This window comes from Ursus maritimus, unplaced genomic scaffold (genome assembly GCF_017311325.1).
Source record: "Ursus maritimus isolate PB19 unplaced genomic scaffold, ASM1731132v1 scaffold_14, whole genome shotgun sequence".
NCBI classification, from domain to species: Eukaryota; Metazoa; Chordata; class Mammalia; order Carnivora; family Ursidae; genus Ursus; species Ursus maritimus.
The window spans coordinates 43,982,914-43,997,737 of NW_024423786.1; the positions used below are offsets into that span (position 1 = coordinate 43,982,914).

Here is a 14,824-nt window from a genome sequence, read left to right on the forward strand (position 1 = left end):
AGCTGGGTGATCTGTAGCAAGTGGGTAGTGGCCATACTCAGCCTGAGTCCTGCCTGCCTATGACAAGACAGCCGCCTCCCCATGAAAGGTCAGCAAGCTCCCCATGTCCCCCACCACGAAGCTCTAAATGCTAAAATGCTGGAAGCAAGCCTAAGGCTGGAGCTGCGGGGCTGTGCGATGCCATCAGCCTCAGCAAGAAAAACACCACCCCTTGCTTCCGTAAGTGACTCACGTGGAGCGTAAACATTTGTGTGCTCCCAACTGCCCTGCCTCACCCCCTTGCACGACAGAGAAGGGGAGAAGAGAGAGCAAGAGACACCCTCCTGGAACCCACCAGATTTCACCAAGGCAAGCACACAGTTAACAACTTTCACACACAGTCCTGTCAGTTTTCTACATGGAGGCTGCCTCGGGGGTCCTCATGGGGGCTCCTTTACGGGCCTGCCGCCTCCGGGAAACAGTGCCACCCCCTCAACCCCACCTTGGGAGACTGCCCTACTCGCAGCTCCGGTCTCTGCTCCCGCTTCCTTCAGCAGGCTGCTTCAAATTCTCACAGCCCATCGAGAGGAGAGCTCTCCGGATATGCAGCCCAGCCCGCTCCCGCCCGCTCCGTCTCTGGCCCCTGTGGAATTTTGCAGTTGTGGCGTCAGAAAACAACTTCGGGCCTCGATCTCGGGTGACCCCCCTCGAGGCCTTTAAAAGCCCAAAGGTCCGCCCCTCAAGATTTCCTCTAGGCTGAGCTGTTCAATTCCGGAAGCTGCTTCCCTCACAGGAAAGGTCTGCGATTCCCCAAAGGTGCCGGTTACTTCCTCCCGGATCACAATATTTTCAGCGTGTGGTGAGGCGGTGTGTGCGAAGGAATCAGCCACTCGGCCGGTCGGCCAGGGGTCTGAAGCCGCGCTGGCAGCGCCCCAACACCCGCTCCCGCGCCGCACAGGAGGAATGCTAGGGAAGCGCTCTCCTAGCCGAGGGGGACGGGTTCTGTGAGTCCTGAGCAGCCCTCTCCGGAGGGAACCGGGAAAGGGGAGGGGGCAGGAGGAAGAGACTGGAGACTCGGGGTTAACAAGTGTTAAGAGCTCGTCTGCACAGCTGCGGAGCGGCTACCACAGGAGGAAGGCGGGTCTGCCGGCAGTGGGGACCCCGCAGCCCCGGCCCCCACTTCCCACTGCAGGCAGCTGGACAGGGAGAGTGGCTGGCCGTTTCCGTCCTCAGCACACGGGCTGAGATCCTGTTCGCTACCCAGACGAAGCACACGCAAACAGGGCACTGCTCGCTGGCTTCTCTCCAATGGGCTGGTTCACGGACATCGTGCCTGCTTCTGTTTCTCTACCCAGACCATGCCACTAAACACCGTGAGGAAAAGGGGGATCCTCAGCCCGCAGCGTGCAGAAGGCTGCTCCAGAAGCCTCTAGGTCAGGCCAGGTCCCCTCAAAATCCTGTCACAGACTAGGTGTGGGTTATTTGCTGGAGCAAATCAGAGCCAGCACGGGGAAGCTCTGCCCTGGGGAGCACACATTCTAGGGGACACGGTCTTTAAGCAAACAGAATGTACCGTGACACAGGGCAGAGGATGCAGAGAGGCGGGTGGACAGAGCCACCAGGCCCCAAGGAGGCGACCCTGGAGCTGTACAAAGCACTGGGACAGGACACTCTCCCCAAGGAAGAGCCTTGGTCAAAGGCCAAGGGGTGCCAGAGGAGTGCTGTTGGGAGACCAGTAGGGCTGCGGAAGCAGAGGGCCCAGTGGGTGGGCAAGGCCTCACTATGAGGGTGGGGGTGGGGGTGGAGAAGTAAAATTTGTTCTGAGAGTGAAGAACCTGCCCCAGGTGGCAGGCAGAGCAACATGGTCTGATGCCTATCTCAGGAGGGACCCACTGGCTGGAGTGTGGGGCAGCAGCTGGGAGGGCAAGAGCCAATGGTGGCTCAGAGCAGGGATGAGGAAGAGATGGAAGAAGGGGCCAGACAGGGATGTGGCTCAAAAGTGGAACCAACATAACGTACCAACAGATGACGGGAGGAGACAGTAGTGTGGTGAGTGCTCTCAAGGCGAAGCTCAGAGCAGGGAGGGAGGCAGAACTGAAACTGGGGAGACCTCCCAGGGTGGCTAAGGCTAGGCCAAAGCCTCTTCTCAGGAGAAGGGACATTCCTAGCACCAGGAGCTGCTCTCTGGAAGACCTGAGGCCCTTGAGCAAGGAGAGGCACGAGGGCTTTCCAGAGCAGAGACAAGCCCTCAAGCCCTCCAGGCCGGAAGTCCACCTCTGCCTCCCATCTCCATTGGACGCTACAGGCAGCACGGCCACAGGCAAGTGGGGCCTCGTCCTACTTCCTGCCTGCCCACCTGCCTGATGAGTCTTTCTCTAATACTCACTTCTCAGTCCCTGGAGGAAACCTGAGAGCCACTGACCCTGTGCCTGGCCTCCACCGGTGATCAGCACACAGCACGAGTTCAGTCTCGAATCTTCCCCAAACTCATGCCTACCTCACCACCTCTACAGCTCCCACCTAGGTCCAGGCCCCTTGTCCCTCAAAAGAGGGATCCTTCCCCAAACACAGATCTGACCCAGGCCCCCCACCCACTCAAACTTTGCACCCCCCCCAGTCTCCCAGCCTCCTCCCTCCCACCCCCTCCAGCTCCTCTCTGTCCTCACGACCCCTGAAAAGCCAGGCTGCTCCTCCTTCAGCACCTACACATGCCACTTGCTTATACCCAGAAAACAGTCTACTTCCCATGACCCCCTTCCCCCAAGCTGATGACACTAACCCTCAGACTTAGCTCAACCTCATTCATGAGGAGGCTCTCAGAACCTTCCAGAAAAGGCAGAACCTCCCACTTGGCCTCAGGATCATTTATGGCAAGCATGGAGAAATGATTGCACAACTGTCTTGCTAACCCTGCTGGCATGTCCCACGTGGGCAAGGCCTGACAGTCCTGGGGGCCCACATGCCCAGCACCCAGCATAGCAGCAGGCACACAGGAACCATGTGACGATCACCAGAGGAAGAGAAAGGTGTCAAACAAGTCCCGTCGACAAGAGAAAGGAGCCAGGGATGCCAGAAGTCACCTCTGTTGTTGAATTGTTTCTATCTGGGCCTTTCCTCCCCATCCCCTTACTCCTCCCATCCTTCTCCAGGGCCTTCAACCCAAGTCTGCAATATACCCTAAGACCAAAGGGCAGGAATCTGGCGGAGGGGGGGTGGGGACATGCGAGCACAAACCTCCAACCTGGTCTCGCTAAGCTCTCCCGTGAGGATTGGCAATAAAAAATAACTGGCGTGAAGAAAAGCGGGATGACACACGGCATGGGCTCCCTGGAGATGGCACTATGATAGCAGAGGCTAATAAAACCTTTCTACCCCTATGGCCGACGACAAGAAGGCCGTCCCCCAGGGGAGTCGCAGCTACCAGGTGGAAGCGGTCCAGCTGTGAGACAAATGCTCCACAATTCGGGGCGAAGAGAGCAGCTTTCAGAGCAATTTCACATCATGAGCTCGCAGGACCCTGCTGGGGAGGTGAGGAAAGGGGCACCTCGCTCCCTGAGGAGAAGCTGAGTTTCCTGGCCCGGCCTTCTAGCACCTCCAGTCCAGTGCTCCCTCCAGCTTGCCTCAGACTCAGCTGCCCCAACCCCAATACCCTGCAGAGACCCACAGAGCTGTGCTCTGCCCTGTTGCCTGGCGCCAGGCCGCACAGAGCCATCTATCCTCTCCGTGTTGCAGAAGCAGCTTGGACTTAGAATGTTCCATTCTCCTACTGCCCCTGCCATTGACCTTCTCATGACCACCTAGTAACACTGCCACCATCCTCCCAACTGCTCGGCCAACTGCATGTTTGTGTCCCCCCCTGAAATTTACATGTTAAAATTGAATCCCCAATGTGATGGTATTAAGATGGCCGAGGGGGTTGCTTTCTGAGGTGACTGGGTCATGAGGGTGGAGCCATGAATGGGATCAGTGTCCTTATAAATAGGGACTCCAGAGTGCCTGGCTGGCTCAGTTGGTAGGGCATGTGACTCTTGATCTCGGGCTTGTAAGCTCAAGCCCCACACTGGGTGTAGAGATTACTTAAAAAAAAAAAAAATTAAATTAAATCTCTTTTAAAAGGAGGGGATCACAGATTGCCCCCTTGTCCCTTCTACCACGTGAGGACATACTAAGAAAACAGCCATCTCTGAACCAGAAGGTGGCTTCACCAGACACCAAACCTGCCAGTGCCTCAATCTTGGAATTCCTAGCCTCCAGAACTTTGAGAAATATGTTTCTGTTATTTATAAGCCACCCAGTCTTTTGGTATTCAGCAGCCAGAATGGACTAACACACCAACTTTCTCTTTTCCCCACCTGCCACACTGACTCGCGGGCAAGCCCTGCCAACAACAGTCCGCAGTCCCGTCAGGCCCCATGTGGGCGCGGTTGACAGAACGTGGGCAGCGACAGGACTGCAGGGTAACATCGCCACTTCTGCATTAACATTTAGATGCACAGGCAATGCGCCGGGCACCCTCTGAGCACACCCTGGCCCTAGCTTGCTGCATCCCAGCTACCCTGCCCAGTGGGCCTGTGGTCCCACTTCCCCGATGAGCAGTCTAAGGCGCAGAGGGTCGCAGACATGCCCAAGGTGCACAGTGAGTATGTGGAGCAGGGACCACAGACACAGGTGGGTCTGATGAAGCACCTGCTACAACCAAATCTCCCAGAATTCTCAAGAGGAGGATTTGAGGCCCCATCTCTGAAGGGTCAAACCCCTATCTCTCCCTCCTGGCTGTAAAGAGGACAAAGCCAAAGGAACAAGAACCTGCTCAGAAGACCAAAAGGTCCCCCAGTCTTTCACCCAAGGGTTGGGGGACTGGACTCTTCCAGGGCCTCAGGGCTGAGTGGCGACAATCTAGGACACCGCCAGAGAGGGCTTGTTAAGAAAGTTTAAACAAGCAAAGGTCACCAAGCCAGAAGCAGACCGATGCCTCGCTGAACTGTGCCAAACCCGCTCACACTGTGTCTGGGCCATAACTTCACATGAAAACACCTGTGGCCGGCATGTCCCTCACCCGATACCCTAGCCTCAGCCCCCAGGAGCAGCGTGAGCCAGCAAGACGGGGCCCCATCCAGACACCTTTGGGGAAGATGGGCTGAGGAGTGAGGATGCCAACAACCCAACATCGAAAGAGCCTCTGTGGCAAGAAGGTCCCTCCAGAACTCAGCCGGCCGGGTACCTCACAGGGATGGAATTTTAGCTGGGGAAGTGCAACTCCCAGGAGAATTCCTCCACTTCCCCCCTACTCAACACCCCAAGTGGCCACAAACCTCCTCTCCCTCCTGAGCCTGGACCCTGGTGGAGAGCCTGAGGTGGAGCTGGGAGGGGCCCACTAGAAAACAAGTGTCTTTTGTGTGAGGGAGCCTGCAGCTAGGACCCCACCTCCCCCTGCAAGCCCTCGGCTGAGACAGCCACACTCCAACCATCCCAGAGGTCCGGCTTGGTTATTAACGACCATCTCTACTAGGCAACGAGTTTTTTGTTGATCCCTCGAGATGGGAAGGAAGGAGAATAAGCTTTTCTCTTTCTTTTTTCCCCCTTGGTTGCAGAAAAGTGAAGTTGGAACAAACAAGTTATATAACGCTGGGGGCGGTGGGGGGGTGGAGGAGCTCAGTCCCTCCTGAGGACAGTTTCTTGAGTTGTGGGACCGTTGGAAAGGCCAAGGGGAAGACAGGAACCGCCCCCATCCCTGGCCAAATGACAAAACCCTTCATGGGACAAAAAGGCAGATGCAGGCGCCTCCTGGCAGATTGGAAAACCAACCTCACAGACAAGGCCAGCCTCCCCCCAGCCCTCGGTAACCCCACAAGTCTCCCTGAAAAGGCGAAGGGCTGACCTGATCCCATGGAAGGGACTTCCTACCCGCCAGACTGCAAGCCCTAGAGAGCTTTTCCACACCCCTTTCATCCATCCCTTTCTCTCTCCCTCCCCACCCCCGGCCATATTTCTTGAACACTTACTTCCTCTGTGCAGCCCTTGCTCTAGGATACAAGACAGCATGAGGCAGACGATCTCCACCCTCAATGCATTTCCATTATAAAACACACCAAGGAGTGCTGGGTTGAGATAGCGTGATCACGACACACAACAGCCATATGACCCAGCAACTCCGCTCCTGGTATACACCCCAAGGAACTGAATACAAGTGTTCTGACAAAAACTTGAACTCATGCGTGTTCATAGCAGCACAGTCCAAAAAGCCAAAAGGTGGAACCAACCTAAATGTCCATCTGTTGGTCAAATGGATAAACAAAATGTGGTATGTCACACAGTGATATATTATACGGTCATAAAAAGGAATGAAGTACTGATACACACTCCAATGTGGAAGAACCCTGAAGACGTTATACAGAGTGAAAGAAGCCAGACACAAAAGGTCACATATTGTATGATTCCGTTTATGAAACAGGTAAATTTATAGAGATGGAAATTAGATGAACACTTGTAGGAGGCTGGGGTAGGAGGAATAGGGAGTAATTGCCAATAGGTACAGAATTTTCTTTGGAGTGGTGCAAATGTTCTGGAACTAGACAGATGGGATAGTTGCTTAACGTCGTGAACATACTAAATGTCAGTGAATTGTTCACTTTTAGTGGGTGAGTTTTATGCTATATAAATTGTACCGAACAATCCAAGGTGACCAGAAAAAGCATTCTGGGGGCTGAGTTCGGTGGTCAGGCAGATGGCTCTGAGAGGCCATGACCTGGGAGTGTGGAAGGATGAAGAGGAATGAGGCACAGGCAAGTGATACACCAGGCCTTGCTGGCCCCTTTGGAATAAATGAAGGAAGGAATAAATGAACGTTACAAGGGCCTCTAGATCTCAAGGGATCCTTGGCAAAATATTGTGTGCCACAATCTCCATCAAAACCTGATCCTCTTCCCACATGCTCCATCTCACCATTTAAGGGATTCTTGCCCTTCTCCCCATTCGAGCACCACAGGGATAAGAGCCCCTCCCCTATCAGTTGCTCTAGACAACGGTAATTTTTCACTAGGATGGATGGAAGGGGGCAAATGGGAATCTCAGAAGTGGGGGAAATGTCTTTTTTAAAAGTGCCTCTGGGGCGACTGGATGGCTCAGTCGGTTAAGTAAGCATCTGCCTTCGGCTCAGGTCATGATTCCAGGCTCCTGGGATCAAGCCCTGTGTTGGGCTTCCTGCTCAGCGGGGAGTCTGCCTCTCCCTCTCCCTCTGCTCTTCCCCCTGCTTGTGCATGCTCTCCCTCTCAAATACATAAATAAAATCTTAAAAAAAAAAAGGGGGGGGGAAGTGCCTGGGTGGCTCAGTCAGTTAAGCATCCAACTCTTGATCTCAGCTCAGGTCTTGATCTCAGGGTCATGAGTTCAAGCCCCATGTTGGGCTCCATGCTGGGCATGGACCCTGCTTAAAATAAAATTTAAAAAAAGAAAAGATTTCTTAGATATGACACTAAAAGTGTAATCCATAAGAGAAGAACACTGATAAACTGGCCTTCAACAAAATGACAAAATTTTGCCCTGTGAAAGATATCATTAAGAAAATGAATGAATGAATGAATGAATGAAAGAAAGAAAGAAAGAAAGGTAGATGAGCCACAAACTGGGAGAAAATGTTTGCAAATCATATATCTAATAAAGGACTTGTAGCCAGAATACATAAAGAATCCTTAAAAGTCAACAATAAGAAGACAACTCAATTAGAAAATGGGCAAAAGATTTGAAAAGACACTTTACCAAAGATATGAATACCACAAGACCATGAAAAAGTGTTCAAAGTCATTACTTATTAGGGAGATACAAGTTAAAACCAAAATAAGATACCAGTATATACTTAAAATGGCTGAAATTAAAGACTGGCCACATCAAGCGTAGACGAGAACAGGGTGCAACTGGAACTCCTGTACATTTCCTGGTAGAAATGCAAATGGTACAGTCACTCTGGAAAACAGCTTGGCAGTTTCTTAAAATGTTAAAACCTACATCTACCATAGGACCCTCCTAGGTATTTACCCAAGAGAATGAAAGTATATATCCACACAAAAACGCATACCTGGATGTTCACAGGGACTTTATTTGTAATTGTCAAAACGGAAACCCAAATGTCCATCAACCAGTAAATGAGTAAGCAAACTGTCATCCATACAATGGAATACTCTGCAGCAATGAAAAAGAACATGCTTCTGATACTTGTGACAACATAGATGAATTTCCAAAAACATTCAGTTAAGGGAAAGAAGCCAGACATAAGAAGCCACACATTGCAGATTCCATTCATATAAAATTTCTAAAAAGGCAAAACCAGAAAGCAAAAGCAGATCAGGGTGTGATTGAGGCTGGGGGTGGGAGTGTGGTTGACTGCAAGGGGCCTGAGGGAACTCTTTGGGGTGATGGAAGCCTTCTCAAAAAACTGGATTGTTTTAAAGGGTACATAACGCTATAAATTAATTAAAACTCAATCAACTGCTCAGCTACAATGAGTGACTTATATGGTATGTAGTTAGTTACACCTTGCTGTTGCCCCCAGACTATCCCATCCCCAAGGCAGGGAGCTGGGGTTAGCTGTCCCCTTTTATCTGTTCCTTACGTGTCACCTCATGCCTGGTCAACAAGCCCTGCCAACTCTAGCCCCTGAATGTCTTAAAATCTTCTGATCTCTCCTCACTCCCCATTGCAGGGCTATAAAGCCCAACTCATGCCTCGAGCCATCAGGTCTTTCAGGTCAGCACCAGCCCAAGTCTCCACAATGAGGACTGCCTCCACGGCACACAAGTAGTGAACGACTTTATCACTTAGCACACTGGAATTATTTGCTCCCATAAGCTCACCATCAAGGAAGAGCCCAGATTTCCTCCTTGGCCAAACAAGGGTGGCAGGCTTCCCTGGGAGGCCAGGATGGGAGGATCGGGGCCTTGCTGGCCCTGTGAGAAAAGGGAGGTTGTGCTACCTAAGGCAGGTGCTCCTCCCCTCTGACAATCCAAAACAATGCATATCAACACCTTCAATTTTTACACCAATTCTGGGGTTCAAGCAACCCATCTCAGGACCTGGACAAAGGAAAAAGGAGCCTCCCTTTGACCAAAGGGGGTGAATTCTGCCCCCTTGGTCTGTGGGCAAGACCTTGCTTCAAGTCCTTTAGCCTGGGGGAGGATCTGAACCCCATGGGGATGGGAGACAGGAGCACCAAGGATGGACCCTCCTTAGACTTTCAGGGTCCTCTCATCATCCTCAGGCTCCCCAAGACCCACTCCAGCCACTTAGGACCCCTGGGAACTCCAGACCCTTCCCTGCCCATAAGGACTCACCGGGACCCCGGGGGGGCAACCACAGCCTCCCCTTTCAGGTTTTCCTAGGCCCTTTAGGCCTCTTTCAGGCCCTCAAATTCACTTGAGCCCCCTACCTCCAGCCTTCCACAGTTCTCACCCCTTCCAGGACCCCTCAGCATGTCCACAGAACCATCTTTACACACTTCAAGGCAGGGTCCTACAGCACCCTCCAGGAAGCCTTGGGCCTCAGCCCCTCAAGCTCCCATCAGTCCCCTCTTTAAGTGTCCCCAAGACAGCCTCAACAAGCTCGAGACTGCCCATGGTCCCTCCTCAGGCCCTCTCTGCCTCCCAGACCCCTTGGCATCCCCAATTCCCCCATGGCCCATCAGTCAGGAGTCCATGGGTTTCCCTTCGGACTTCCACGCTCCTCAATGCCCTGTCAGACCCCAAGGGCCGCATGCACATACCTCGAGGTCCTGGGGCCCCAGCCCGCCTTCAGCTGCCTCTCAACAGCCCTCGGTCCCCCCAGTATTCCATGACTCCCTAAAGCCCACAATCCCCCGTAAAGACCCTCGAACCTGCCCAAGTGGCTCCTCAGCCCCTCACGACCCCCAGGACTCCCCACACGTCACCCTGGCCCCGGGGCAGGTGCCGGCCCACCCTGCGGACGGTCTCACTTGCTCGGACGCTCGGGGCCCGCGCCCGCGCCGAAGCCACCGCCACCAGCGCCTCCGCCGCCACCGGACTCCGCCATCTTCCCGCCGCTGCCGCCGCCGCCGCCGCGCGTTCAAGTGACGGGAGCCGCGCGCGCCGGCCCGGGAAACAGAGAAGCGGCGGGGGCGGGGGAAGGGGGGGAGGGGGCGCCTGTGCTTCAGGGGGCGGGGCCTGGGCAAGGGTGGGGCCTGGCCTAATGAGGGGGTGGGGTCTGGGCGGAGAGGGGTGGGGTCTGCGTGTGGGCGGGGGCGGTGAAGACAGGGGCCCGCTCAGCAGAGGGGAGGGGGCGGGGACTGGGTGGAAGGCGGAGTCTGTGATGAGGGGCGGGGCGTTGTCTAGGGGGCGGGGCCAACTCCGGGCAGGGGCGGGGCAAAGGCGAGTTTTGAGGGGTTGATGGGACCTGGGAGAGGGCTCGGAGAGTAGGGGCTGGCCGGAAGGTGAAGTGCGCCAGGTCTGGGGAGGGGTCTGTTCTACGAAGGGGGAGGGGCGAGGCCGAGATGGGAGGAACAGGGAGAAACCAATCCAAGAGCTCTGATAACTTTACCTCCTCTTCCAGGGCCACTCACTCCCCAAGACACCCTCAGATGTGGGAATTCATCCCCTACCCAGGCCTCAGACTTATAACCGGGCTTTGGGTCCCAACCCTCCCCTGACCTACCCTCCCAGAGCCTCCACCCTCAAACCCAAGAACCTCCACCTTTAGAAACTAGTCAGATCCCCAAACCTCCTGCTTCACCCATAATTCTGGTTTTCACACCCCCCAAACCCCTGCGCTCAGATTATCTCCCCTATCCTCTACTCCAATCCTAACTCCCACTCCCCCAGATCCTTGCCCACAGACCATTCATACCCATACTTATACCCCCAAAGTCCACTCCGCCCAACCCAACGGCCTTGGACCTCCAAATTCCAGCCCCCAATTACCCAATCTTCAGCCAAGGCTCAAAGTTGTGCATCTATGTCTTTCCTTTTTCTCTTTGTTCTCCCTCCTTCCTTCCTCCTCCCCTCCTTTCTTTTCACTGCTCTGCACTCTGGAACCCACGGAGCCCAGGGCTAGCAAGGCCTTTGTAAAGCTTCCAGAGCCCTTCAAGGACACTCCCCAACCCCCAATCCACTGAAAGCCTAGAATCTCCACCCTAGAAGGGCCCAAGTTCCCAGGATCCTCTCTCCAGCCTTGTGCCCATTTATACTTTCACCTTCTGAGTTGGAAAACCCTCCCTTGTGCAGCCTTGAGCAGGGTCCAGGGGTCCAAATGAAGTCAGTGCTTTCCCTGCAATCAGTGTTAGGAGAAAGGGGTAGACATGCAAGCGGCAAGGAGGAAGCAAGGAGGCTGCCTGGGTGGGCTCCTGCAGCTAGAACCAGATTCAACTGATCCATATGCCCCCAGGGATCAGGTGGGTACACAGTAGATACTCAATCACTTTGTTAAATGCTCAGGAGTTGCCTTGTGCAAGTTGACAGATATCAGGTGCTGAGGGGCCCTGCTGACTTCTCCAGCACACAATAAGCGCTCAATAAATGTTGAATTGTGCATGCATGAGCAGCTCAAGTTCTGGCAAGCTCTGCACACAACCCTTGTCCACCTGAGGTCGGCCTGCCACTTGAGCCTTTGTTCCAAATAAACTACATGCAGGCATCAAACCCCGCTCAGCAGAGACCTACAGCCCACACGCCCGCCGCACATACGGCTGCAGTCAATGGCATCCATATGCACTCACACTTCATAAACACCAAGATTCGACCCACATGTCAGACAGACATACGGCTGAAGATAAGCAAGAAGAGGTTCACGGGGCCCCTGGCTGTGTGCTCACACGTAGCACACTGCAGACGCATGGTGCAGGGGACCTCCGAGGTATTCCGGGATCGTGTGGCACAGGACAGCCAGTGCGAAGGCCCTGAGGCAGGAGCATGCCTGGAGTGTTGCCTAGCAGGGGAAAATTGAGGGAGAGGGAAAGGGGAGGAAAAGGTGGGGTGGGTGGCAATGAGTAGTGCTCTGGGTCACGGAGGACCTTGTGGACCACCATGGAAGCATTTCCCCTGCATGAAATGAGGAAAGAGAGGGGGCTTGTGAGCAGAGGGGATGTAACCAACACCAACAGTCAGGGGAAATAGCTTGAATTAGGGATATTACCTAGGAGGCAAGGATTCCAGCTCCCTGATGGGTCTCATCCCAAGGTGGTGGCTGGGGAGAGGTGGGGGGTGGTCCTAACTGGGATGGACTTTGCAGCGGGAGCCCACAGGAGATGTAGCAGTTGGGATGTGAGGGTGAGGCAGAGTGAGGCCAGGGACTTCCCCCAGTATTCTTGACTGGAGCCTGATTGGTTGTCATACCTGGGCTGGGGACACAGGCAGGTTGGGGGACCCGGAGGGCCCCCGAAGGTTACTGCACACCCTCCTCCAATAATGCTGACCCGTGGTCTGGCAGAGCTTGGAAGCAGGACACGGCAGACAGCGTCCACAGGTCTGGCCGCCATCTGGCCCACAGCTGGCATTGTTCTCCCAGAGGCGGGGGCCTCGCCACCTGCTCCCCCGCTCCAGACCAGCTGTGGGACTCGTGGCCCCAGGTCAGAGCTCGGAGGCCTCCTTGTGACCTCCAGGTGTTACAGAGGAGGAAACGAAGGCCTGGAAGTTGGGGGATGCCTTGTTTTCCTACAGCCTCGTGCTGGGGCTGGCGTCCGCCCTGTCTGCCCTTCCCCAGTGAGTGGCCTCAGAACAAGCGGCTGATGCTCCCAGAGCCTCCCTTCGCTCCTTTGTGAACTAGAGAGAGTCAACAGCTGACAAATGCTCGCTATCTTTGCTATTACCCTTCGTTCTGCAGCCACTTCTTACAAGCCTCAAGTCCTTGGGCGGGACGCTCTAGCTCTTTATACCTCAGTTTCCCCATGTTTAAAGTATCCCCGCAGGACAGAGTGAGGCCAGGGTGAAGGACACTCAGGGCAGCTCAGGGGGTAAGCCCCAAGTCCATGGCAGCTGTCAGCATTTTTCCTCTCCCACGCCCACTCTCTGTCCCCAAGCCCTGCTTGATTTTTTCCCGATAACTCTGTATGGTATTTTAGTTTTCCTTTGTTTAAAATTGAGCTGTGTCTGAGTGGCTCAGTTAAGACTGTTGATTTCGGCTCAGGTCATGATCTCAGGGCGTGAGATGGAGCCCCACGTCGAGCTCCGCGCTCAGTACAGAGTCGGCTTGAGATTCTTTCCCTCTCATCCTCCCCCTCATTCTCTCTCTCTGTCTCTCAAATAAATAAATAAATCTTTAAAAAATAAAATGAAACAAAATTAAAATGAAATAAAATTGAGGGGCGTCTGGTGGCTCAGTCAGTTAAGCATCTGCCTTCAGCTCAGTTCATTATTCCAGGGTCCTGGGATCGAGCCCCACTTCGGGCTCCCTGCTCAGTGGAAGGCCCTCTCCCCCTGCCTGCCGCTCCCCCTACTCATGCTCTCTCTCTGTCAAATAAATAAAATCTTTTAAAAACCACAAAAATTCCATTGTCCCAGAAGGAAACCCTGTCCCCATGAACAGTCGCTCCCCATCCCCCCCCCCAGCCCCTGACAACCATCAGTTTGCTTTCTGTCTCTATGGACTTGCATGTTCTGGATATTTCCCATACACGGGGTCCTACAACACACGTGGCCTTCTCCGCATAATGTTTTCAAAGTTCCTCCGCATTGTAGCGTGTATCAGCCCTCATTCCTTTTATGACTAATATTCTAGAGTGCCGATGGATCACACGTCCTTTATTCATTCATCCACTGATGGACATTCGGGGTGTTCCCCTTTTGGTGACTGTGACTAGTGCTGCTATGAACAGGTACGTACAGATGGAGGAGTCCTGTTTTCACTTCTCTTGGGTACATCTGTAGGAGTGGAATTGCTGGATCACAGGGCAGCTCTGGGGGGATCTTTCTGAGGAATTGTCATGTATTTCTCTTTCTTGTTTACCATCCACCCTCCCCCTGGAATGTCAACTCTGCAAAGGGCGAGGACTCTCTTTCCTTCCTGGCTATGGTAGTTGCACAACATTGTGAATGCGCTAAATGCCACTGGATTGTTCACTTTAAAATGGTGAATTGTACGGGGCGCCTGGGTAGCGCAGTCGTTAAAGCGTCTGCCTTCGGCTCAGGGCGTGATCCTGGCATTCCGGGATCAAGTCCCACATCGGGCTCCTCCGCTGGGAGCCTGCTTCTTCCTCTCTCACTCCCCTGCTGTGTTCCCTCTCTCACTGGCTGTCTCTCTGTCACATAAATAAATAAAATCTTTAAAAAAAAAATAAATAAAAAATAAAATAAAATGGTGAATTGTGGGGCGCCTGGGTGGCGCAGTCATTAAGCGTCTGCCTTCCACTCAGGGCGTGATCCCGGCGTTCTGGGATCGAGCCCCACATCAGGCTCCTCCGCTGGGAGCCTGCTTCTTCCTCTCCCACTCCCCCTGCTTGTGTTCCCTCTCTCGCTGGCTGTCTCTCTCTCTGTCAAATAAATAAATAAAATCTTTAAAAATAAATAAATAAATAAATAAATAATAAAATGGTGAATTTTACGTTATGTGAATCTCGCCTCCATGGGGGAAAAAAAGGTGGGGCATATAGACCACTTCCTTCCAGGATTATGCGTGGGCTCAGTGAAGAGCAAACACAGTCGCCCTTGATCTTGCTCTCTCTGTCAGCCCAGCTGACAGCACCTCCGGTGCCTCCTTCAAGTCAGGTCTGAGCTAGGTCCACCGGCTCTAACTTACCCACAGTCTAGAAGGTTACCTGCCTGCGGCCCCTCCCCCCCACCACCATAGCTATGCCTCCTAGGGTCCTTCTGGGGGCTGGTGACCCCCAGACTTTTCCCCTGGCCCTCACCAT

The 14,824-nt window shown here is 53.8% G+C and overlaps 1 protein-coding gene across 1 annotated transcript in view; it reads right to left on the reverse strand.

The window, feature by feature from the left end:
- Window positions 1-10,059, reverse strand: part of KLHL26 (kelch like family member 26) — a 27,023-nt gene extending 16,964 nt beyond the window's left edge. Inside the window, exon 1 of the mRNA XM_040629001.1 lies at window positions 9,941-10,059. Coding sequence (XP_040484935.1) covers window positions 9,941-10,017 — 77 coding nt within the window. The 5' untranslated portion in view covers window positions 10,018-10,059. The remainder of the gene's footprint in view (window positions 1-9,940) is intronic.
- Between the last annotated feature and the right edge of the window lie 4,765 nt (window positions 10,060-14,824).